The sequence below is a fragment of the Vespa velutina genome, chromosome 1 (genome assembly GCF_912470025.1).
Source record: "Vespa velutina chromosome 1, iVesVel2.1, whole genome shotgun sequence".
Taxonomy (NCBI): Eukaryota; Metazoa; Arthropoda; class Insecta; order Hymenoptera; family Vespidae; genus Vespa; species Vespa velutina.
In genome coordinates, this window is record NC_062188.1 from 7,840,190 (window position 1) to 7,865,111 (window position 24,922).

Sequence of the window (24,922 nt, forward strand, 5' to 3'; positions counted from 1 at the left end):
CCCTAGGTAAGAATAGAAATATAATATAGAATAAATAAATCTAATTTATTCTATATCTTTTTATTGTTTAATATATTTATTATAAATATGTTGTATGTCATAGGATTTGTATGTGTAATTTGGAAAGCATATATATTGAAAGTAAATGCAGTAATGAATGTATAATATAAACAATAATTATTATTATTAATTTTAGGCAAAATGATGCAGAAGATAAATAAATATAATCTGCAGAGAAGATGCTAATTCTTTTTATTCAATAAAATTAAATATTTACTTACATTAGGATACATTTATAATGTAATTTTATGTTACAGATTCTTAAAAGATTTCTTAAAGATAATATATTGAAACATCCCAACTTTTTTCTTGTGATAAAAAATCTTAGTCACATTTAATAAGATTAAATTTTATTACATATACATTACCATTGTCATTCCATTAACTTAATATTATGCATTTTAAATGTTATATTATAGTTTTTCTATATGATTTGATTGACAAGATACTGAAAAGATATTTTTATTATATGAATGCAGTGAAGAAAAATTTTTTTTAGTATAAGATAATATCAAAGAATATAAGAACGAATACAAAAAACTAATGTTTACACGTTAGAATTTAATAGAAATTAATTGTCAAAAATCAACTCTCATGCTTGTTAATGTTACATATTAAAGTGCAATACGTGAAATTGATTCAAAATTTGCAACAAGTAAATTTTAATATTAAAATTGCTTTATTTTCAAAATAATATTAACTCTGTAATGTGTAAATAAATAAGAATTGTTACTTAATTGTTGAATAAGCCTGAAATAATGAAAAAAATTTGTTGTACGAAGAGACAATTATAAATAGAAATACATTTGGAATATTTATTCATTGGGATTTAAAATAAACTTGATAGCTGTCAAAGTTGGTTATGTTCTCATTTTTGTTTACATCACTGACATATTATACAACCATTGACGATTATCAAGTCAGTCTACCTTTGTACCTCGACTTGTAAACATAGCAACATTCCTTCTATATATATAGGTACGCTTGCATAATTAATACTGTTTATTATTTTACATTTATTTAAAGAATATTACATTTGATTAAACATTCTATAGCTATTAAAGCATCTTAAATGTAAAATAATTTCAGTTTCATATTTATAAATAGATATAAATTATAAACTCTAATGAGAAAAGAAAGAGAGAGAGAGAGAGAGAGATATTAATTTCATTCCGTTCTATATACGATCTTTTTATACACTTTTTAATTATTAAAATATCCTCTATTTTGTAAGCAAATATTAAATTCAAATTAAATGAAATTACATAACCTGTAATTTGTCTTTTGATATAAATTTTAGGTCAATCCATTTAATCGTTTGATTAATGAACATACATAAATATTTAGTTTTTAATATGAGGCATAAATATTTAAATAAATTGTTGAATATTTTCAGTAATTCTGGAGATAATCGTATGTTAAATTTATCGCGGAGGGAAAATAAAAAAGAAAATAAAATAGATCATAAAGAAATACGTATATATGAGATATACATAATAATTAAAGAAAAACATTTTTAATGTTTACTACAAGCGTCAGTATAATCGACATATATATACATATATATACATATATATACACACATACACACACACACACTAATTAAATATATATAATATAATAATCAATTGGCTAGTATATTGTTGCTAAAAAATCTTCATTTGATAACAGGAACATATGATAGCATGCAAATTCTTTAAATAAAGCGCGCGAACAATATCTTTCAAGCTATCACATATATATGACATATATAGATGGAAATAATATGATTTAACAAAGAACTCATTGTATTTCTGTTCATAATAGATATAAATATATATCTTTTTTACATTAATAATAGCCACAAAATACATTGTATTAACTTTTAACGTGTTATAAAATATTTTACGTGATCACATTCGAATGTTTTCGAATTCTTAAATATGATTGGATGTAGTTTTGGATAAAATTCGAGTAAGATGAATGCTTCGAAAGTATAAAAAGAAAAGAAACACCAATGACTGATATTTATAGATTTAATTTATAAATAGATTCTTCGTAAGTTCGTTGATCACATACGACAAATGGCTGTTTAAAATATAACAAAAAAGGAAAGATGAGAAAAAAAACAATGAAGGACCATTTAGGCGAACCTGTTTTGTAGGCGAGGCCACATGGCAAATCATGTTGTCTATGCAAAAGATGGCGACGACGAATGATAGTAAATCGAAGGGCGGCAGGAAACTATCAAAAGAAAGTATAGATTTTTATCATCTTGCTGTGCATCTATTAAGTAAGAAGTTTTTTTTTTTATAAAACTCTATGGAAGTGTAAATATTCTATGGTTGGTTGCATATCTCTTAAATTATATCGATTTTTGTTATCATAACAGGTATCGGTTTTGGTTTTCTACACCGGTGGCATGTATCAACACTTTTTGAAAATGATCGACACTTTTCTCATTTGTCGGAGATCGAAAGAGAAATGTCTTTCAGGACTGAAATGGTTCGTTCAAATTATTATTTTTTTATTTACAAGTGTTCATGACAAAGAGAAATATGAATGGTTTTAGAAATGCTACGAATGTTATTGGTTCTAGGGAATGTATTATTCCTACTATAAAACCATTGTAGGAGCTGAAAGTTTTGCTGATGGTGTGGATAAACTTGGCAAAGATAACATATCAGAGTATGGAAATGTCATAAATGCATACAGGAAATATAATCTCTTGCCAGAGGTAAATATTTTATCAAACAACAATGTATCTTTACTTAATTAATTTAAAATTATCAGATCATTTTATATATATATAGATTACAGCTAGTTATCTCTATCATGGCGCCAAGAATCTTGGATTAATATCACAAGGACAATGTTGGGAAGTAAGTTTACAAATGTATTTTTTAAAATTGTTTTCCTTTTGGAAAGAATAATCATAAAGTTCTTTTTAGACAGAGAGAGGAGATGGTTTACCACCAGTGACAAGTTGCGAAGGCTTAGGTGTACCTGTATATTTTTATCTTGAGATCGTTTGGATTACCACTATATATACGGCAGCTATACTTTTTAAGTACTCAACATATATGAGCGATTCAGTGTTTGGTGGTATTATTACTATGCTATTGTTCTTCTACAATCATAATGAGTGTACTCGTGTTCAGTGGACTCCACCATTAAGAGAAACCTTTGCATATCCAATGTTACTCTTCCAAATGTATTCAGTGACTAAGATAATTGAAAGGCACACTACACAAGATACACAAAAAATGAAACGTTGGAGAGAACTTACAGATGGATTATATGTGGTAAATATATGTATATGTATATATATATGTATATGTGTACAAACATGTATTTAAACATTTTATTCTACTGAATTATATAATAATTATATTTTATTACAGAATATGCTTTTGGGAACTGTGAGCAGTCTGTGTAGTTGGCAATTTTCACATTTTATCTTGGCTACTCAAATACTAGCCCTTCTTATTCTTAAATGGATTGAAATAATACCTAAAAATCTATTCTTATCATTATCTAGAATATATACCGTTTCGAGTATTTTATCGATGGTTGTGACAGATGGCACATTCTTATTTCATTCTTTATTCGCGTGTATTTTAATCGGTAGTAATTTTGCAGAAGTTCTTGTCAGTAAATTTTCCCGTTTCTTGAATGGTAGAAAAGAAGTTATTCTTGAGATAGTTATTACTATATTTCTTACTAAATGGTTGAAATCATACATTCTTACAATTGAAGACGATGCACACGTTTACAATATTTTAAGATCAAAATTAACAGACTATAAGGATTTTCATACTATGCTTTATACGTGTTCTCCAGAGTTTGATTTCTTACAATATAAAACTTATGAAGCAATCATAAAGACATTACTTTTGCCAATTGCTATACTCTCAGGGATATTAGCACTTTATTATTGGTATAGAGAATATGAGAATGAAGGATATCCTTATTGTATAGAAGCAGACGTATGTTACAATGGTCTGCAAACTGGGGCTTTTATTATTATGGCTGTGTTTATTATGAGATTAAAACTTTTCATGACGCCACATCTTTGCATAATAGCAGGATTAGTGTGTAGTAAAAGATATTCTGAAAAACTTGGATTAAGAAGTAAAGCAGTAAGGGGTACCATAATTGTTTTGTTAATAGCTGGTATGTCATATCATGGTATGGAAAGATTACAGGAAGAACGAGGATTTATAGGTAATTTATTATATTCGTATAGTCAAGAAATATATTTTTTTCAAATATTGATTAAATCAAAAATTAAACATATTTTATATTTACAGGTGAATACAGTAATATTGAACAGGAAGAATTATTTGAATGGATAAAAGATAATACTCCTAAAAACGCTGTATTCGCTGGTAAAATGTCACTAATGGCTAATTTGATGTTATCTACTGGAAGACCCATAGTAAACAATCCTTATTACGAAAGTACAGAAATGCGGTTAGTTTATTATTTATTTTCGACAAAACATATATAGATTTATATGAGTCATAATAACATTTTTACTTCATTTTTTTTTTAAGAAATCGAACTATGAGAGTCTACGAAATCTTTAGTAGAAAAGACGCAGCCTCGGTATACGTTACGTTAAGAAACATGCACGTTGGTTATGTTGTATTAGAAGAGCCATTATGTCTTGGATATGCAAATGTGTAAGTTAAAAATTCTGTCTCTAATTAATGTATTAATAATTAAATGCTTATTTAAAAATATATATTATTTTTAGGCCACGTGGTTGTCAAATGATCGATTTATGGGATACGATTGATAATGGAACAGCGAAAACAAACGGAAAGCCACCTCTTTGTCCATTATTATTCGAAGGGAACGCTTATCCTTTTAGACGAGCTTTTATGAATAATCATTACGTAGTTTTACAATTAGTTTATTCGCATTATTTTGAGTACAATCCAAAGACTTCCATGCCGCTCCAATATCAATTTTGAATATTGTATTTGACAAGATGACTGATAAGCGACTAAATGATAGATAGGGATTCTTCGTAATATAATATCTCATATAGGCCTATTTTTTTTAAGAAAAAAGAAAGGAAACAAAAGTAAACAAAGAAGAAGAGTTATACAAAATATATTATATAAATCTCTCTATATTTATATATATATATATGTATATATATGTATATGTATATATATATATATATATATATGTATATGTATATATATATATATATATATATATATACATATATATATATATACACACAGATATATGTATATATATATATTTTTTGTTAACATTAATTTGCGGAGAAAGGGCGTTCTCTTTTTGCATCCGCATAAGATGTTCCTAACGAAATTTCGTTTAAATCGAGTTAGGAAACAAATTTGTTCGACGATAATTCGTTTCACGTAATTCAAGATCTACATAGATAAACGAGTTGATCGTTAATGGTTATAGCTTCCGACTGATATCGTGGAGACTATTCAAAAGCATTTTTATAAAGAAAAAGAAGAAAAAATTAAAAAAAAAGAAAAAAAAATAAACAAAGACTTATATCGAACTAAATGTTTCTTAAATTGCCAAAAGAAAAGAAAAGGATGAAAGAAAGAAAGAAAAAAAAAAAGAGGGACATTTGGAATTTAAAGATTCAATCTTGTTTAATTCTAGATCTTAAATGTATTATAGAGAAACTTGTAGATTTATTAAAGATTTTCTGTATGTGTGTAAATAATATAACGTAAATATTATTTTTTCTTTTTTTTTTTTTTTTTTTTTTTTTTTTTTTTTTCTTTTTTTTTGTTTCTTTTTATTTTTCTTTTTATTTTCTTCTTTTAAATTCCACACATTGAGTTCGAAGAAGAGCGCGAGAAAATACGGATAAAATATGTATATAGGGGTGATATTGTCGTGTCCCATCATCGAAGTATTTTTATCAAAGTGTTAACGAAGAGTAAACGATTGGTTGGATGAACAAAGAAGTAGGGAAACAAAAAATAGAAAAAAAAAAAAAAAAAAAACAAAAGGCAGTGAGCGAGCTCGAGCGTTCGCATCGGTGAGGGTCGACCTTGAACGATCAAAGCATGTAGATTTGATGTATGGGATTGACGAAGGTTTAAAAAAAGAAAAAAAACGATGCACACACACACATACATGCATGCATACATGTACGTAGAAGGGAAATAAAAAAGGGTCAAGAGAAGATAGAATGAGAGAAGAAAAGAAGGAAGATAGGAAGAGGGACCACCAAGGGAAAGATCGAAGTATCGTGACGCAAAGATAGCTCCGTTATGACCGACACGGCATAGCACCTTCACTTTGGAGTGCAACAGATAGTATAGCGGAGAGTCGAAGCGTTTGCTATATTATGTTGTGCCGCTGACCCAAATGAATCCTACCGACAGTCAGTCCCGGTCCGGGCTTCTTCGCGGTGATATTGCTCCCGCGCTCTTACTCTGACAGATTTAAAAAAAAAAAGAAAAGAAAAACAATAGATAATAATAATAATAATAATAATAATAATAACAACAACAACAACAATAACTTGATAGCGATAACAACGTGTATTGGTATCGATGATTGATTAAAGAGGAGAGGAAGGATTTTTCGTCGTTCATTTTTAATTTTTGGATATCAGACACGCAAAAGAACACGCGCACATACATACCATCATTCTCGCTTTGTTACGTGAAAAATTACTTTCCATATTGTCGCTATATTCTTAACACGTGGTACGCACTTTCGCGTGGGATAATTTAAAGGATCGTGAAAAAGTGAAATATCATTCTCCCTGTTATATATCAATTATAGAGAAGTTTTCCGAACATTCGTAAATCCATGAGAAAAAAATTATCGACGCGTTGGTAACTTCTGGTTGGACGTTTAATCGTAGTTTCGATTAAAAGAGCGGGAAAAGAAGAGGGGAAATTTCAAATTTGAACGGGAAAAAGCGGAAGAGCAGGAGGAGGAGGAGGAGGAGGAAGAGGACAACGACGACGAGGAGGATCACGAAAAAATACGATTTATCTCGTAGCACGTGTAGGTATGCTAAATCGGTACTGCTGACTGTCGCAAGGAACGAGGGTACGGTCGATCTGAAAATACGCATTGGCAGGGTGCTTGTGAAAAAGAGAGAAAGAGAAAAAAGGTACAACGGGATAAAAGAAAAAGACGATGAAGAAGAAAGGAGACATTTGCAGGATGTAACAGATTCGCTAGATCAACGTTAAAGAGAAAGAAAAGGAACGAGAGAGAAGAAAGAAAAAGATAAAAAAAAAAAAAAAAAAAGAAACGAAGAAAATTACGACGTTCGAAGATTTCTTACGAATTACTTGTAATATTATCAACGAAGAAGCGATGCGGTTGCATTCCACGGTCTTTCTTGTTCTACGATAATCATTGAAAGCAGAGTTGCAAGTGAGTATTTCAACGATAATTTAAACGTGAAGGGCTTATTAAATGGCATGACGAGGGCGAGAAAATTTCATTTCCTGCGTTCACACTCGAGAAAAACATGAGAGAGACGAGGGAGGTGGGACCTCAAGGACGCGTCTTCCACTCGACCTTGGTCTCTGATTTACGAACAAGAGCCTATTAATTCGCTCAACATCGACGAGCAAGACTCGATGAGGAGTGCAAACTTATTATATGCGTAATAACTCTTCCCTCATTAGATCATTATTTTCATTTTCTTTTATCATCGACGATCTGCATTTTCCCTCTCTCTCTCTCTCTTTCTCTCTCTCATTCTTTTATACTCTTAAATAATCATTTTTTAATCAGAGTTAATTATAAAGTATATCGTTGCAATAATGTTGGACTTATTATTCAACGAGATATCACTCAACTTGGAAACTCTTGGAAGTCTTGCGAGCAAAACTCGTTCCAGGTTGGCCTCGAAAGTGACCGCGGGACAACATAGAGAGAAAGGGGAGGAGAGAGAAAGAAAGAGAGAGACGGGTCGTTGCCGTGTTAGGAATTTGGCACGACGCATTCTTCGAGTCCAGGGCCTCGCAAAAAGTGGCGGTGCAAAGAAAATGCAGAGGAAGCCTTACCGGCTTGTCCTGAATCCTCAGCCGATAGAGAGAAGTAGTCAGTTGATCGGCGAAGTCTGTATCTACTTACTTACGTTGTTTAATACGATTATCGATTCGAGTATACTCGCATGCGGAAACTAATCTTTACAATTTTCTACGTACACATGGATACATGGATACGTGGATACCTATATACATATGTAAATACTTTGAGAGTATCATGAGAGTGTCTGTTACTTTCTCGAGCCACGTATTTCTAACCTACTTTTGCGAATCGTAACCCCCCCCCCCCTGTTTGTTCGTACATCCTCCCCGCATCTCTCTCTCTCTCTCTTCCGTTCCTCTAAGAGAACGCGATGGTTACTATCGCACGAGATACTCGTGCCAAGTCTTCTTTTATCACGACGGATGATGCGGATCGTTAAATTCGGTGCAGTGCTCCTGCGAAATCGTGGAAAACCGAAAATTTCATCGCAGTTCGCTCGTAGCATTCGACTTACACGGGAACATCTCTGAAAAACTAACTTTCGAATTATTCCTGAGCTTATTGGTATTATTGGTATTTCGAATTATTCCTGGGCTTTTTGTTAGTTGTAATATATCTACACACACACACACACACATATATATATATATATGTATGTATAAATACATGTACACATACATGGACGTATATATACACGATGAAGTATTAAATAGAAGATCTAATCGGTTGAACACATTAATTAAACGACCTACGTCCAACGGACGAGGACATTTCTCGTGGGAACATAAAAAAGTGATTTTCGCATCAACGAGATTTCTTCCTATTTTACAACAACCACGTCTTTTCTCGTGAAAACGGATAATCCTTTTAAATCAGTGATTACTCGAGAAGGCTGCATTTATTATGTTAAGTCCGTTGCACGATCGATTATTATAGTAATTACCTTGGGTGTACTCGTACACTGTGATAATATATATAACGGGGAGATACACGAGAAAGCGAGAGAGAGAAAGAGAGAGAGAGAGAGAGAGAGAAAAAGAGAGAGAGAGAGAGAGAGAAGGAGAGAGAGAAAGATGAAGACACACGCATAGGTACACATACAATAATAATAAGAGATCCAACATCGCCATATTTCATCAGGAAACGAGTGTAATATAATTTCAAGGTGGAGGCCGTTATTCGAGCCTTACCGGTTAGATTTTCTTTTTTTTTTTTTGTTTTTGTTTTTAAGATCTTAGAAGATAGGAGCAGTCGCCACGAATCTGCAAAACGAGAAATAGAGAAAGGCATCAAATCGACGAGCTAAAGAGTAAGATAGAGAGATATAGAGAGAGAGAGAGAAAGAAAGAGAGAAATAGAGATAGAGATAGAGATAGAGATAGAGATAGAGAGAAGTCCAAGCCGGAGTTTCACATGACCGAGTTAGAGCATCCAGTTTTACTGGGACAATGGTTATGACACGGGAGATCGCTTTCACGCCGTTCTACGTGCCTCCTCGCGATGCATCGCAAAGTTACTTCTAAGCTCGCGCTAATTTGCCAGAGGTCATAATCATAAACGTAATTTTCGTCCCTCGTCGTAATACAATTGCGGACATTGCCGTTTCGATGACGATCTTGTATGTATGTATGTACGTGTTTAAGATAGCAAATGAGATCATTTAAAGATACTAAAATAGATCGTAAATAAAAACGATCGTATTAAATACTTCGACGTTTTATTTCATCATTTTAATCAATGAATTCGCGATCGTTTAATGAAATTAAATCGATCACAGAAAGTTTCCTGAATTTAAAATATATATCTAATTTTGCGCGGTTTGAAAGTATAACATAACTTTCTTTAGAATAATTGTTATTGAGAGTATATAATATATATTGTATCGTTTGGACGTTTAATCTCCTTTCTCTTTTTGCATGTCTAGTAATAATAATATTAAGCAATTTGTTTATTCGGTAGAAAGTTTCTTGATTTTGAAATATCTGTTCGTAATTTTTAAATACGTAGGTACATATATACATATTGCTTATATATCTCTAATTGATGAATAAAATGTTGTAGAGTATAAGTCAGAATTATTAGATTTAAATAGAAGTATTTATAATATTAAATATTTTATAGTGCAACGCGTAAGATCAAACGTTAGATTTTGAAACGTAAAAATTGATAATATATGTCTCATTACATTAAACTTATAATACATACGTACATATCATAAAAAAGGGACATTTGAAATATATTTATCCTATTTTCGCCAAAATTTGACATAAAATGTATATTTCATAAAATTATGTTATTTTTCTGGTAAAAGATATCATTATTTCGAGAAAAGATTCTTCGATCGAGTATAAAATAATTATTTAAATTTTTCAACGCACACCAATTTTAATTTTCGATTCTCGAAAATTTATTAAATTCTTTTCATTCATGTACATACATACATATCCCTTGTATATATAATTTTTTATTTTGTAAACTAGAAACTTTACAAAATTAATTATAGCTTTTTTTCGTCGAGGAAACATTTATCGATCGAGTAGAAAACGATTGTTTAAATGTTTTAACGAGTTTCAGTATTCTTTTTGACTTTTAAAATTTATAAAATCCTTCTCACTTACGTACATATTCTCTCTTTCATTTTTATTTCATTTTTATTTCAACATTTTTATTTCATAAAATTATGTCTTTTTCGTAAAAGATGTTAATATATCAAGAAAACATTCGTTGAAATAATTATTTAAATGATTCAACGTACTTTAATTTTTTTTTTCAATTTTCGAAATTCATAAAATTTTTCCCACCTACGTACATACACATATATTACTTATATATTTCACTTTTTCATATATTTTTTATTTTACAAAATTAATTCCTTTTTTCATAAAAGATATTATTATATCAAAAAAAGATTATCCATCAATGGACACAATACAATTATTTAAATGATTTAACGTTTTAGAATTATCTTTCTTGACTTTCGATATTCATAAAATTCTTCTCACCTATTTACATATTACTTATCTATCATTTATATAATTTTTTTTTTTTTCATAAAATTTTTATTATACAAAATTTTTTTTTATAGTAAAAGATGTTATTATGTCAAGGAAATATTCATCGATTGAGTACAAAACAATTATTTAAATGATTCAACGCTCTCTAATTTCCTTTTTCAATTCACAGAATTCATAAAATTTTTCTGACCTATTTACTTTGCGCATATACCTTATTTACATACATATTTATCGCTTATATATTTTCTTTTTCATATAATTTTTGTTATACGAAATTAATTATATTATTTTTTTATAGAAGTTATTGTTTTATGTCAAAGAAACATCCATCAATCTAGTAAATAATTTTTATTTTCTAAATAACGTTCGGTTAGTTCCTCCTTTTTATTTTATTCTCGAAGAACGACATTGTGTTAGAAATCTTCCATTTGATCCTTTTTCTTGAAGAAATTCTACTCGTTTAAACATATTTCTTTTTTCTCTCTTTCTCTCTCTCTCTCTCTCTCTCTCTCTCTCTCTCTCTCTCTCTCTCTCTCTCTCTCTCTCTCTCTCTCTCTCTGTTTCTCTGTTTCTTCCTTCCGACCTTGGTAGTCTACGGCACCTATCGACATTCCAACCTAATCGAACGGCACGCCTCCCATAACGATGGACCGAGTCGCATACCGATGAGCCTTTTACGAACCCACACCTACACGAAACTCTTTTTATGTTCGACTGACCTATAAGGAGAGAGGTACGAACGTTAGAAGGAAAAAGAGGATGACTTCGACCGGATTTTCTAATACATTGATCTAAACCCAACGTTTAAATATCATTTTGAAGACGAAAGAAATTTAAATTGCAAAGCTTCGTTCTATATATTTCGTTGGTAAATTTCCTTGAAATTGTTATGATCGTAAAAATATATTATTAGAATTTTACAAAATTCATTGTGTAGTTTATTATTATTATTATATGTATATAAATAAGATACAATATGTTTTTTTACTTTTCTTTTTCTATATATATTCAAAATTATATACTTAACAATTATTGAAAAATAATACTACTCAAGATGTTATATACAAAGTAATTATCCGTGTGACATTTACATTCTTACGATCGTACGTTTCCATCGACGTAAATAGATATCGTCAATACACACACACACACACACACACACACACACACACACACACACACACACACACATATATATATATATATATATTTATAATTCATAAAATCGTAAATACTTTGAGAAGATTATAGGTAGTAAACCTAAATATAACGAATCAGTGGTATTCGAGACGTCAAGTGAGAATCACGTTCCATCTTCGATTTTTATTTCTTCTTACGGAAACTAAATCCCTTAACGTGAATTCGTCGATATTCCTTAATGTATTCTCAATGAGATATTTTTAATAAGATTTGTGCGATCCTTGATATTAATATTTTCGATCGACGATGTTATCTTACGATAGAAAATTAATGCCTTTTTCCGTATCTTCAAAATGCAACATTCAGATAAATTTCGCATAACACAAGTTACGAACGATTTCACTTGGGTTTAGATTTGTGCCGCGAAATTGAAAAGCGTGTTGCGTGTAACACAGTTGAATTTTCTTGCCACGGATGGTAGATATCGAAAGAGAGAAAGAGATATTGGAAACTGGAATGTTTTATGAGCATGAACAAGCTGGATAAACGCGTTGCGCAACATTTGTATCACGATTATTGGTCACATCGAAGAACTTCGATATACATCAGAAACTTGTTATAATAATCACACGATCGAAATACCACTACTATTACTATTATTGTTACTGCTACTACTACTATTACTACTACTAAAAATAATGACAATAATAATAATAACAATGATAATAAGACTTTCGAATACTGATCGTTTCGATTGAAAAACGTATTTATTTGTTTTTTTTTATTTCTTTATATTAATATAGAAAATCTATCTAAAAAAAAAAAAAAGAAAAAGTATTAAGTATTGTATCGTGATTTAAAAAATTTTTCTTAACTATTTTTATCTTTTTATCGCTGATACGTCGTTCCTCTCAATTGGAATTCGTTGAAAAATAGTTCGAGTCGGCTTTGGCAATAAATTAAACCGCAACTCTGTACGGAATAGAAAGTTACAGCACCGTTGCACTACGAGAAGATATGAGCAAGAATGAGAGAGGGAGAGAGAGAGAGAGAGAGAGAGAGAGAGAGAGAGAAAGAGAAAGAGAGATAGGAGACAGGAGATATATATATATAAAAAAAAACAAACAGAAAAAAAGAAAAGGACAATCTCGCGTGAAAGATCGGCGAACAGCCCCCTCTCTATTCTTCGTCTTCTTCCGTCGGGATTTAACGCGTTTCACGGAGAAATGAAAAGATTCCGTGCTTCCTTGTTTCCACTATAATGCGAGTTTTCACTTATAACAAGGAGACTTCCGATCATATTATTAATCTCATCTGACTCTCTTCCTCCTGCGTTATAACAAAACGCATATACTTATGTACGTAAGTATGTTTGCTGTTGTGTTGCATATATATATATATATATATATATATATATATATATATATATATATATGCACGCGATAATTATAAAAGCTTTCATCGAGATGAAGACGTCGAGTAGAAGAGATAAGAATCATTCTCAATAGAAATTATTCTCTCCTTTTGGAAACGCTAAAGGAATCCCTTAGATTTAACAATGTATCAAACGAAACTCGTCAAAGACTTAGACGTTATCTTATATTAACGAATATATACGATTATCTGTAACAAAAATTCATAACAAAAAAAAAAAAGATCATTTTACAATTTTCATTCATCAACTCGAATTGTCTATCGAAATTTCGATCTGCGTTAATTAAAAATTAACGGTTAAATTTTGTAATTTAACGATAATTAATTTCGTACATCGTAAGATCTCGAAATTAATAAGCACACACACACACACACACACACACACACACACAGTTGGTTTATTTTTGAAAAGAAAACAGTTATTGATCAAATCTCGCATACTTGTTTACGCTTCTAAATCACCGAAATTTATATTTACGTTTCGACTTTCTTCTTTCACTTCTTATCTATTATTTCATTTATTTCAGAAATGCGAAGCGAGGTGAGCGAATGGTTGGCAACGTGTGTGGGTTCGCCGATATGTATCCTCCTGCTCTCTTGGTCCTTACTGATCTATCAAAATCAGCCATCCTCGACAAAGAGAAGGATAGACGTACTCACTGTAGCAATTCTTGCAGAAAGTCTTGTAAATCAGCTGGGATTATTGTTTTACGCTGTCCTTACCTTAATTCGACCAGCCAATCATTTCGGAGGCAAGTTTTTTTTTGATAATAATTTTTTATTATATCCTATATAATAGTAAATAAACGTGACAGAGAAATGGGGTGGGGGGGAGGTGACGAAAAGAGGAATACGAAGCAATAAGAGCAATAATATTTAAACATTTTCAGAATTATGTTCAACGTTAGTATGGATCTTGAACTCATCGAGCATTCTTCAAGAATTGACCTTAACGTCTATCGCCATTTTCGCAGCAATAGGGAGCAGGGATGAAGGCTTCAACTTGACGAAAAATCATTTGAAGTATCACCTAGTCAGTTTAAGCATGATAAGTGCTTGCGTAGGTATAACAGGTGTTCTCAACTTCGAGCCGGATATTTGCGTATTTTTACCGCAAGAAATTTCTACGAAGTATGGAATATTCGTCAATTCTCTCAGATGTTTGCTATTATTTGCCTCGCTAGTCGGTCTAACGATCGCTATATTTAAAAGTCTATGCCGTGCGCCAAAAGCGGAATTGTTAAAGTCCGTCTCGGATTTGTCCGAGACCAGTTCGAAAAATTCATCGGGAGCGTTTGAGTGTCATCCTCATCAATGGGATCCTTCGAGTGGATCGTGTACCAGTGGTTCAACCAATAGTAGAGCATGTCTACGTAAGAAAAAAATTCATATCGATGAAAGTGGAGAAAGATCAACTGTTTACAGCATCCTCTTTGTTTGTTATATCTTCGAACATCTACCAGTTCTGGTGAGTCGAATCGAATTTAATTAAATTTAATGATTTTTTATATCGAAAATAATAAGATTATAATTTGCTTATTCATCGTTACACGTTTAAGACTGTTACTACTTTGATTCTACGAAACGATTGCAATTAGTGAAATCGGATAGTTCAACTTCTGTAAGAGGTCGATGATTATTATTAGTCCTGGTTGCGTTAACGGAGTTTGATATAGTTGAAAAAAGAAAAGAAAGAGATGAAGAAAGAGAAGAAAAAGAGAGAGAAAAAAGAATGATGAGCATTACATAATTATCGTAATTCGTACACACGATCAAATCTATTATCCACTTTCCATTAACTCGTAAGGAGAGTATACAAAATGAATGCACTTTTTGTTTGTAAACTTCTTTGGATTAATTATTATATTTTCAAATCTATTTTAACGAGCCGAGTGCGACGTAATTATTACCAACGTGTTATCATATTAGAGAGAAAGTATGAGACTTGCTAAACGTTTCGTATTTGAAAACGTTCTTTATACTAAATATCGATATATTTGTTTTTTTTTTTTTTTCTTTTTCCATGAAAGATACATTTTATTTTATTTTTATTTATTTTTTTATTTTTTATTTTTTATTTATTTATTTTATTTTATTTTATTTCTTCTTCCTTTCACGATTCACTTTTTTACTCGTGAAAACGTCAATGTTTCTACCGATCAAAGAGGATGTTTCGAGATCGCCTATAAAATTACACGCAGCACGTCGTGCGTAACCGCGTTGTATAATTTACATTAGTCAGTCTACTCTTCACTCTACTTTTTCGAATTACCGGAACGGCGCATCCAACAGAACAAAGTAGTTTTCATTCTTCTCGAATACTTTGCCCGTCTATATAGAAATCTCGATTGCAAACTTATACAAATACATCTTATATCTTGTTGTCTAAGAAATAACTTAATAAACATTTTATTTTTAAAACTAATTGATTTCTTTTTCTTCTTTTTTATTCTTCTTTTTCTAAAATGAATAAAGGATACAACGTATGATACATTCATTATCGTATTAACTGTTTCAATAAAATTAACATAATTCTACGAAACATAATCGTACAATTAGTTTCAAAGAGTGAATACCATTGAATACGACTTATCAATGAATATTAATAATGATATATTTAGCTGAGCTATAACAAAAGTACGAAAGATTCATAGTTACAATCGGGTAGTCGATTTATACCTGACTATGTGTATCGTTGTTAACGAATGACGAACGTAGGATATTCATGCGACTGAACTCAAGCCGGAAGTGAGTCCGGTCGAGCCTCGATGATATCCGGAAATGCACTTTTTTTCTTCTCTTATTTATTTTTTTATTCTTCTTTTTTTTTTTTTTATCGCATACAGGAAGCCCATTTGGAAACGAGAAAGTCCGCCCTCTTCTTCCACCTCCGAAAGAGGGATCTCGCTCGTTCGTGCGCGTGCTCGTTACAATTTGTCGACGAAATTCGAAAGTGCGAACTTAATACGGACGACGACCTTAATGTCGATCTCGATTAAGATTCGTGTAACGTCAGCTCGTCACCAAAATCGTCGATGTACGAGAGAAACTCTTTTTTTATCTTCTATTCACTTTCTTAACATCTTAACGTCTCTCCCACTTGTTGTTATTGACCTTTCTCATTAATATTTATACTAGGCAGTGTTACACGCATGACGCATACTTTGTTTACATCTTGTAGAAAATCAATTCTCGCGGCAATTAGATTGTCGTAACAGAGACTGACATTGTTTCGTTTTTCCGTGTACAATATCTCAAGTGATCGTTTGATAATCTTTTTTTAATCTCTTTTTTTTCTTTAATTTATCGCGAAAAATGAATGGTTCATCTTTTTCATAAAATGAAATTTATTCTTAAATAAATTATATATATATATACGTCTACTCGAGATAGATACTAAAATGAATATAATAAAAAATTAAAAATACTTATTCTTCGTAGTGTAAGCGTTACGCCTATGTGCGTTAGGAATTGCACATACGTATGTTTCGGTCGTACCATTCCCTAATTAAGGCCGTAGTTTCGATTTCATAGCACGGACCAGACCAACTATTACTCACGTAACCATCAGCCCGACACCGCTACGCGAAACAACCTTCTAAACGCCCGATACAGAGAAATTTTCTTCGACGTGATCATAATGCTGCGCGAACCTTTCCGTTTCGTTCAAGTTACCAATCGACCAAATTTTGTAACAATTCGATATAGCATGTGTAAAAATAACGATATATAATAATATAATTTTTACAAAGAAAAAAAAGCTATCGATAGAAAAGGAGAAGAGCAAAAGCGAAAGAAATACTGTTAATTTAGTTATTCAGAAATCTAATAGTTCTTAAAATAAAAAAAAATTAATTAAACGTAATACGGATCCAATAATTTCGTGATAATTATTTTGCAAAAATTTGTCAACCCATAGAATGATTCTTACATTATAAAATTATTTAAAAATTTGCACAATATTTATTTGTTCAGTATTTTTATTAATTGATGATAAGTACTTTATAAAATAAATATATATCGGTATATATGAATATTTTAATCAGTATTTATAATAAAATATCGGTACATAATATAAGTGATCAATATAAATAATTAAGTTTAAAGATTGTGTCTGAGTTCATTATAAATACTAACCATGTATTTAAAATACTAACAAGTTATTATACTTATTATATTTTATATTATATATTATATTTAGTATATATCACTTATATTACGTATATTAATATTGTAATATAAATACTGGCCATTTATATAAAATATCGATTAAAAATACTGATCCTATAAATACCGGCCTTTATGAAAATTACTAAGCCATAATTCCATTATAAGCTTTTTTTTTATTTACTTTGCAGATAACTATCAAAACAAATTTTTCAGATTATTGAGAATGAATAGTTTTAGAATTTCTGTTTAGCTTGGGCCAATTTTTAAACAGATTTTAATTCGTTATAATTGAGTATAGATCGATATAAATCCATTAAAAGAGTTAAAAAAAAAAAAAAAAAAAAAGAAGAACGAAAAGAGAAGAACGCATTACGTGTATTGGATTGCTAGAAAGATCGTTTTTTTTTTTCGATCTCGTTTAACAAATCGAATGAATTCGATTAAGAAAGGAGAAAATATCCAAAAGCAAGAGGATCAAGAACAAAGATTTTGTAAGAAGAGATCGGAGAGATCGTTGAAGTTGAAGAATTTTCACTGTAGTCACTCATCGACGTGTGTTAAGATGCGCAAAATTGCGTGTTACCCGCGAGCGTGTACTTTTGAAAGCGCGACCAATGTGTTTTCACCGTGAATTCCTTCCCCCAACGACCTCTCTCCCCTCTCTTACACCATTACAATCAAAATCGAGCGACTAAAATCGAAAGTTTACATTCGTATACGTATTTACTTAGACATACATATTTATACGATTTTCATGAAAGAAAATTATTAGACCAGTGATGAAAAACGAATGAAGCTCATTGTACATTGGTGTATAGGGTGTAAAAAAAATACACATCGATGAATTTACCTTACATACATACACACAGATTAACACAATTAACAGTACTTGTAATTAGCCAAGGCGATCGTTTCGATGCTTACGAATTCCGCTCGGTGAAAGTCGAGCAGACTTCTATCAACTTCTGAGGATCGTTCTTATTTTTTTTCTTCTTTCTTTTTCTTTTTTTTTCTTTTTAGATAAGATCTCATTAAAGTGAATTTATTAAAGGAAAAAGAATCTTTAATCTTTTTAATTTCAAGATTGCTTACGTACACTAATCGGTATGAATAATCAGAACGAATAAACGTTTTCCTCTTCCTGATAATTTGATATTTTCATAGCTGTTAAGTATATCACATGCAGATTGTTTATTACGTTTCAGATTGTTTCTATCAAACCGAGTCTTCTAAGGAATTTTTGTACCGTTCAAAATTTAGCGATGTGGTTACCGCTCGTTAAGGATACTCTTTTACCCGTTTTCTTGGCAATCTTTGATAAAATGTTTTGTCGTTATGTCGCCAAAGTTTACACGAAGCAAGATCATGCAAGGAGAATCTCACACGGTATGTCCTTTTTTGTGACAATAAAAAATTTACTATATCTTCATTTATTATACAAATATATATCGTACGTAGCAATTTCAAATTAATTACCTAATAAATTTGTAACTCTCGCTAACTCATTTTCTTTTTATATATATGTAATATAATATATATACTATATATATATATATATAAAGAGAGAAAAAGAAAGAGAGAGAGAGAGAGAGAGAGAGAGAGAGAGAGAGAGAGAGAGAGGAGCTAAGAGATAATGTATTATAGTATAACTTATACTATAATACACTATATGAATTAAGTAAACTATATATGAGTATTATACTATTTATATAGAGTAGTAATATGTATAATATTTATATTTTAGTTATATTATACTATACTATAATATGAATTACATTTATATAGTATAATATAATTACTAAATATATTATAGCATAATTATAAAATACAAAGTATAATCTATAATTAATATACATTTTCAAGATATAAACGAATCATAATAATTTTTCTGATTAAAGAGTAAAATAAAATTTTTAAAATACGAATAAATACGCGACTTAAAAATTACGTTATAAGAGGTTTAATGTTGAATGGCCATACATTTTTGAAGATTTATCGTTAATTTTTAAGGAAACGATAGATCGATATATTCTAATGAAATTTTATATACATCTATAATTTTATATGAGAAAATTTATATTGATTTTATTACATAGAGAGAAAATATAAGATTATCGTTTCTTTCGCTATATAAGTTTCGTAATGCGTTCCAACGACAACAGACGGTTTCCATCCTTTTCTTTAAAAACATGTTAAGCTTGAGCTCGCGTGGGAAAGGCGCGTAACTCTTATCCTCGCCGTAATACATGTTGTACATGTGAAAACGCTATTCCTTCGACTTCTCCTCCCTTCTTTCGATCTCTCTCTCTCTCTCTCTCTCTCTCTCTCTGCCGAGTGATCCTTGAAAGAAAAAAAAAAAAAAAGAAAGAAAAAAATAAGAAAAAAACATGGAAAAAAACGAAAGGAAAGAATCCAAAAATTATTTATCAAAAATTTTTATCTCTTTTTAGGCGGCGTCGACGGCAAGTTTCGACATTTCGAACAAGACGCAGAATATAAATTACAATTGAACCTAAATCACGGCTTGAAATTTCCTTTGACCAACGGAAGTCTTTATGGGAGATTGCACAATCATCAAAATAGAGGTGAGCTTATATTCATAGATAATAATCGAATAAATCTAAACGTTTGAATGTTTTTGCTTTTCTTTTCCTTTTTTTTTCTTTCTTTTTTTTTTTCTTTTTTTTTTTTATTATTATTATTAAAAATCGAAATAAAATTTAATATAAGTAATTTTATCCGAACTATTCTTGTATATTATATTTGAAAAATATTTTTTATATATTTGTAAACAAAGTAAAATATTTGATTAATATGTCAATGTAAAATTATTTTTAATATCATTTCATATTATAATCATTAATAAATATTAAAGATGATTCGAAAGATTCGAACACAATGAAAATACATAAATATATACATATATATTTACATACATTAATATGAAAATTAACTATCAAAGGATTACGGACATTTCATATTCCAGCCTTGAAAGTCATTCCTCGTATGCATGCGCAATAACAAGCGATATATGAGGTCTCGTTTAAACACGGTTAAAAAGAAAAGTTCACTCGCTATTAATATTTCGCGTGACTTATCGAAACGTGAAAAGCCGAACACGTCGTTGGTAACATTAGAAAGTTTTCCCGTGTAAAACACGGAGATCTTTTTTCTTTATTTTTTCTTTTTTCTCCATCGGTTTCAAGTAGTACTAAACATATCGCGGATTATAGGTCACATTGGCGTAGAAAAGTGGATCCATTTCGATTCCAAGTCGATAAAAAATGCTTTCACGTTTTTCACATGCCAAGTGACGTGTGAGGGATTATACGTTAAGATTATTTTTAAAAAAGGGAGAAAATAAGTAGGGCAGACGTATTTTCTAAATCCTCGTCTTTCTCTCGTTTTATTTTTTTCAGGCAAAACAGGGACGATAACTATGGGTATACAACATTATCCAAGATCTCAATCTGTCAATGAGGACAGTAACTACGCCTCGTTACCTGCGGAATTATCATCGTTCACGAGTTCGACCTTCGAACCTCGTCAAGAAGTAAGACACAACGAATCACCGAAAAAAAATCCGATCGACGATCGAGCCGATCGTTCATGTAGGATCAATGAAAACTTTACCGAATTAGCTGGAAATCGTAGAAAGATCGGAAGTACCGATGTTTTCGGTCAGAACATGGAAAATTTGGTACAAATCGAGGATACAAATTCGAAACGAAAATTTGCGAAAAGTTTGGACGAAATATGCGAGGAACCACAACGAAAACACGCACGAAGCGTTTTAGGATTGGACAGTTTAGTAATCGCATTAGATAACGGTATGAGAGAACAACAACAACAGGCGAGGAATGCTGTAAGAAGAAATCAAAGTTTCGATCATGCGAGGTAATTGTTCGTTTTAATTCATACAAATGAGTTGATGATTACGAAAGTCATTTAAAAGTCATTTGAGTTATTAAGAGACATATTTTTTCAATCAAACGACATTATTAACATTTTTTAATTGATAACGTAAAAGAATTATTTTTCTCAAGAATAAGTATATTTTTGTTTTTCTGTTTGTAATTATAAAAAAAAAAAAGAATTTCTATATTATTTAAAACGAAATGTCAAAAAATACAAATGTAGATCAAAACGAAAAATATATGACTTGAAATTAGATCGCTTTCATGATCACCAGTCTTAAATATCGTTACTCGAATTTCTTTAAATTCCATTAATATGATATATTGGAAAGGTTCGTTTGAACGCTTTCACCTTCGACACGGTGCCATTTTCGATGGCTTATATCATTGAATTCAATCCGATATTGCCGTTTTTAAATGTATACAAAGAAACGCTCGAAATGTCGAACAAAGTCGATCTGATTTTCGCCTGTTAGATTGAACGCTACAGTATACGTAATCGTATCTAATATTCGTAGTCTTGTAGAAAAAGCGGCCTCACCGATTATGGAAGTTTAAGAATATATATATATATATATATATATATATATATATATATATATATATATATATATATAGTCGAGTGAAAGCAAAGTAATTCGAATCGTGACTATCCTCAGTTTATTTCTCCTTTACGTTTGCACGGTAGTAGCAAGTAGAATAGTTGTTCAATTTCTCGATTATCAAAAGTTAATGGAATCTGCTTTCACCTGACGTTTATGTTCCACTTACTTTTCATCTTTCCTTGTTACGCTAATAACATCAAACCGGATTAATAGAAATAAATAAGAAAAAAAGAAAAAAAAAAGAACAAAAAGAAAAAATAAAGGAAAAAAAGAATACAAGAAAAATACCAGACGTCCGATCATTTTTCTCAGATATCATCGACCGGTTCTCGATACAAGGACTTACGATTTAAAGAAGGATGAACACAGAAGGGAACAACAAAGTATTCATCAACGACAAAATAGTCAAGTACTTGGAGATGGTTACGAGACGTCCGATGACGAAAGCTGCGATTTAGAAAATGGAGACTTCGACACTATGAGCTCCTGCAGGAGCAGGAGTAGGAGTTGTTGCTCCGTTACAACGGTTGCTAATGATGACTTTGAGTACTTTCAACGTAAGGGAACCAAGGTAATTCTTTTAACGATCTCGGCATTCATTTCCAGGTCCATTATCTTTGACTGTTATCATAATTTTATCTTTCTTAATACACACACACACACACACACATATATATATATATATATGTATATAGGTGTTGAAACTAACGTTTATAGATTATCCTTGTTGCTCGAAATAACGACGATATTTGGGATCCTGAGCAACGGAAAAAATCCTCTGCCCGTATAGAAAATTAGAATCCCGCGAAGATCGTTTAGAATCACCTTCGCTTGGCTACCTTTCATTTTGTATGTCTTACGTAATCAGGTAATCGTGAGAACGTCCTGTATTGCAGGTGGAGCTATTGCCCTCGAAGCGAAGCAGCGAGGTAAAGGTCAACATGCGATCTTTCACGCCGAGGATCATAGAGAACGATACCATCGATCGGGACGATAAAAGAGCCGACAAAACGATCGACAACAAACCAAGTATACAATCGTATCATTTGAAGAAGAGAATTGGACCAGGTTTTTCTATGAACGATCTTGATAAATTAACCACCGTCGAGAGGAAGTTTCCAAACTTGTCGATGGAGAGCCTGAAGAGTATCCTGAAGAATACGGATGTTAGTTATTTGGATAATGGTGACATCTGTAGGCACGATATCGGTGGCTCAGCACCGGACTTTAAAAAGATCTTTGTCACAGAATTTATCTGATTTGTAATAAACAAAACTATTGTTTTGATAAAAGTTCTAATGTCACGTAACTAATTCAATTAATATTTTTTCGTTCGGAAGTTCATGCCCAGTTGAAATTATATCTTGTGTGAGTTTCTTTTTTTGTCTCTTTTTTTGTCTTTCTTTCTTGTTGTTTTTTTTTTTTTTTTCTAATTTTTTTTCACAAACGTTAAATAGATAAAATCTTTTGAATTTAATGTTTTCGATCTATGATTTTGTTAAAAAATAAAAGCTCATATTGGATTTAATCGTTCATTCATCGTGACTAATAGGATTTATTATCTATACGGTTGAAAATGATTCTCTCGATGGCAAAAAGCCAACACACACACACACATATATATATATATATATATATACATACACAAGCGTGTACGTATATGAAAATTTTGTTTATACGTTATATTCACAGTATCACGTAAATATATACGTGCGCTATGTAAAAATGTTGTAAAATATATTTGAGTGACTTCACGTCACGAATTATAGAACGACGTTGAAGTCCGATAATATCGCATCGAGTTCATTTTGTATATAGCTTGTACATTTTTATTAAATATTGATATTTAACGTGATAAATATGTGAAACGCGCTTAATAAAAAGCGCGTTGGTGTTCATTCGATTACATCGTCAAGCGATAATGTGTTTTTGTAATATAATTGCGAATAAAATTTCTCTTATTTGGGACTTAACACGATTCTATTTTACACAAGAGTGAAAAAAATTGTCGATAAACGCGATAAGCTCCATTGCGTTTATTCGCGCTGTTTAGAAAGTAGAGCGATTCAAAATTATATATGTATAAAAAAAAAAAAAAAAAAAAAAGAAGAAAAAGGAAAAAAAAAGAGAAAAAAATACATCCACACTCAATGTACGTCATCGTATTTTTTTTTCTTTTTTTTTTTTTTATATAGATCTATATTTGGTCCACGACTCCAAAATTAAATATAACATACATAAATACATGAATTAAATCGTACATGTAACGCGTTTCACATACATGTAAATCGTTTCGCTTTTAAACGAATATCTTACAAATTATTTTGCACATTAAACTTAAAGAGAACACAATCCTTTTGTTAAATTTAACTAAACGCCATCGTAACATTTCGTCGACATTTAATGTAATTCAACATATCTATTTCAGATCTACTCTATATCTTTTTACGAGTATTTCCCTCGAGATATTTATCGTTCAAGGTTAATCAAACATACACGGTCTTTTATATTATTTCGACCTAACGATATAAAGTAATTATCTAAATAATGTTTATCTTTATTCTAGACTCAATCTCATTACATGGAT

The 24,922-nt window shown here is 30.8% G+C and overlaps 3 protein-coding genes across 17 annotated transcripts in view; 2 read left to right on the plus strand and 1 right to left on the minus strand.

Moving 5' to 3' along the window:
* Positions 1-516: 516 nt before the first annotated feature.
* On the plus strand, positions 517-5,202 carry LOC124948975 (probable C-mannosyltransferase DPY19L1). 5 transcript variants are annotated; one of them, XM_047493420.1, is made up of 10 exons: positions 517-1,038; positions 2,204-2,332; positions 2,432-2,544; positions 2,639-2,776; positions 2,853-2,921; positions 2,991-3,344; positions 3,444-4,266; positions 4,353-4,515; positions 4,599-4,727; positions 4,802-5,202. In XM_047493420.1, exons 2-10 carry the CDS (start codon positions 2,224-2,226, stop codon positions 5,019-5,021), a joined length of 2,118 nt encoding a protein of 705 aa, XP_047349376.1. In that variant the 5' UTR covers positions 517-1,038; positions 2,204-2,223; the 3' UTR covers positions 5,022-5,202. The 5 variants fall into 5 exon arrangements, with proteins under 5 accessions (XP_047349376.1, XP_047349368.1, XP_047349394.1 ...); XM_047493412.1 differs by having other exon boundaries at positions 518-1,038; positions 2,091-2,332; XM_047493438.1 differs by lacking the exons at positions 517-1,038; positions 2,204-2,332 and having other exon boundaries at positions 2,673-2,776; positions 2,995-3,344.
* A 112-nt stretch (positions 5,203-5,314) lies between these two features.
* LOC124948943 lies at positions 5,315-24,705 on the plus strand. 10 transcript variants are annotated; one of them, XM_047493391.1, is made up of 10 exons: positions 5,317-7,449; positions 7,922-8,124; positions 14,171-14,395; positions 14,534-14,774; positions 14,856-15,111; positions 19,019-19,199; positions 20,264-20,398; positions 21,233-21,710; positions 22,648-22,906; positions 23,232-24,705. In XM_047493391.1, the coding sequence occupies exons 2-10, from the start codon at positions 8,070-8,072 to the stop codon at positions 23,592-23,594; spliced, it is 2,193 nt and encodes a 730-aa protein (XP_047349347.1). In that variant the 5' UTR covers positions 5,317-7,449; positions 7,922-8,069; the 3' UTR covers positions 23,595-24,705. The 10 variants fall into 10 exon arrangements, with proteins under 10 accessions (XP_047349355.1, XP_047349347.1, XP_047349274.1 ...); XM_047493399.1 differs by having other exon boundaries at positions 5,315-7,449; positions 14,534-15,111; positions 22,648-22,892; positions 23,232-23,469; XM_047493318.1 differs by having other exon boundaries at positions 5,318-7,449; positions 14,534-15,111.
* Positions 24,118-24,922, minus strand: part of LOC124949085 (uncharacterized serine-rich protein C215.13-like) — a 5,169-nt gene continuing 4,364 nt past the window's right edge. For both annotated transcript variants that reach the window (XM_047493660.1, XM_047493670.1), the window contains exon 2: positions 24,118-24,922. This exon is cut by the window's right edge and continues 943 nt beyond it. The gene's annotated coding sequence lies outside the window, so the exon portion shown is untranslated.

Coding starts and splice junctions, on each gene's coding strand:
- LOC124948943 (XM_047493318.1), top strand. CDS start 8,070: ATGCAGAGGAAGCCTTACCGGCTTGTCCTGAATCCTCAGCCGATAGAG. Junction 8,125..14,170: donor TCAGCCGATAGAGAGAAGTA/GTCAGTTGATCG, acceptor CATTTATTTCAG/AAATGCGAAGCGAGGTGAGC. Junction 22,907..23,231: donor TTCAACGTAAGGGAACCAAG/GTAATTCTTTTA, acceptor CCTGTATTGCAG/GTGGAGCTATTGCCCTCGAA.
- LOC124948975 (XM_047493420.1), top strand. CDS start 2,224: ATGTTGTCTATGCAAAAGATGGCGACGACGAATGATAGTAAATCGAAG. Junction 2,545..2,638: donor TGTCTTTCAGGACTGAAATG/GTTCGTTCAAAT, acceptor TATTGGTTCTAG/GGAATGTATTATTCCTACTA. Junction 2,922..2,990: donor CACAAGGACAATGTTGGGAA/GTAAGTTTACAA, acceptor AGTTCTTTTTAG/ACAGAGAGAGGAGATGGTTT.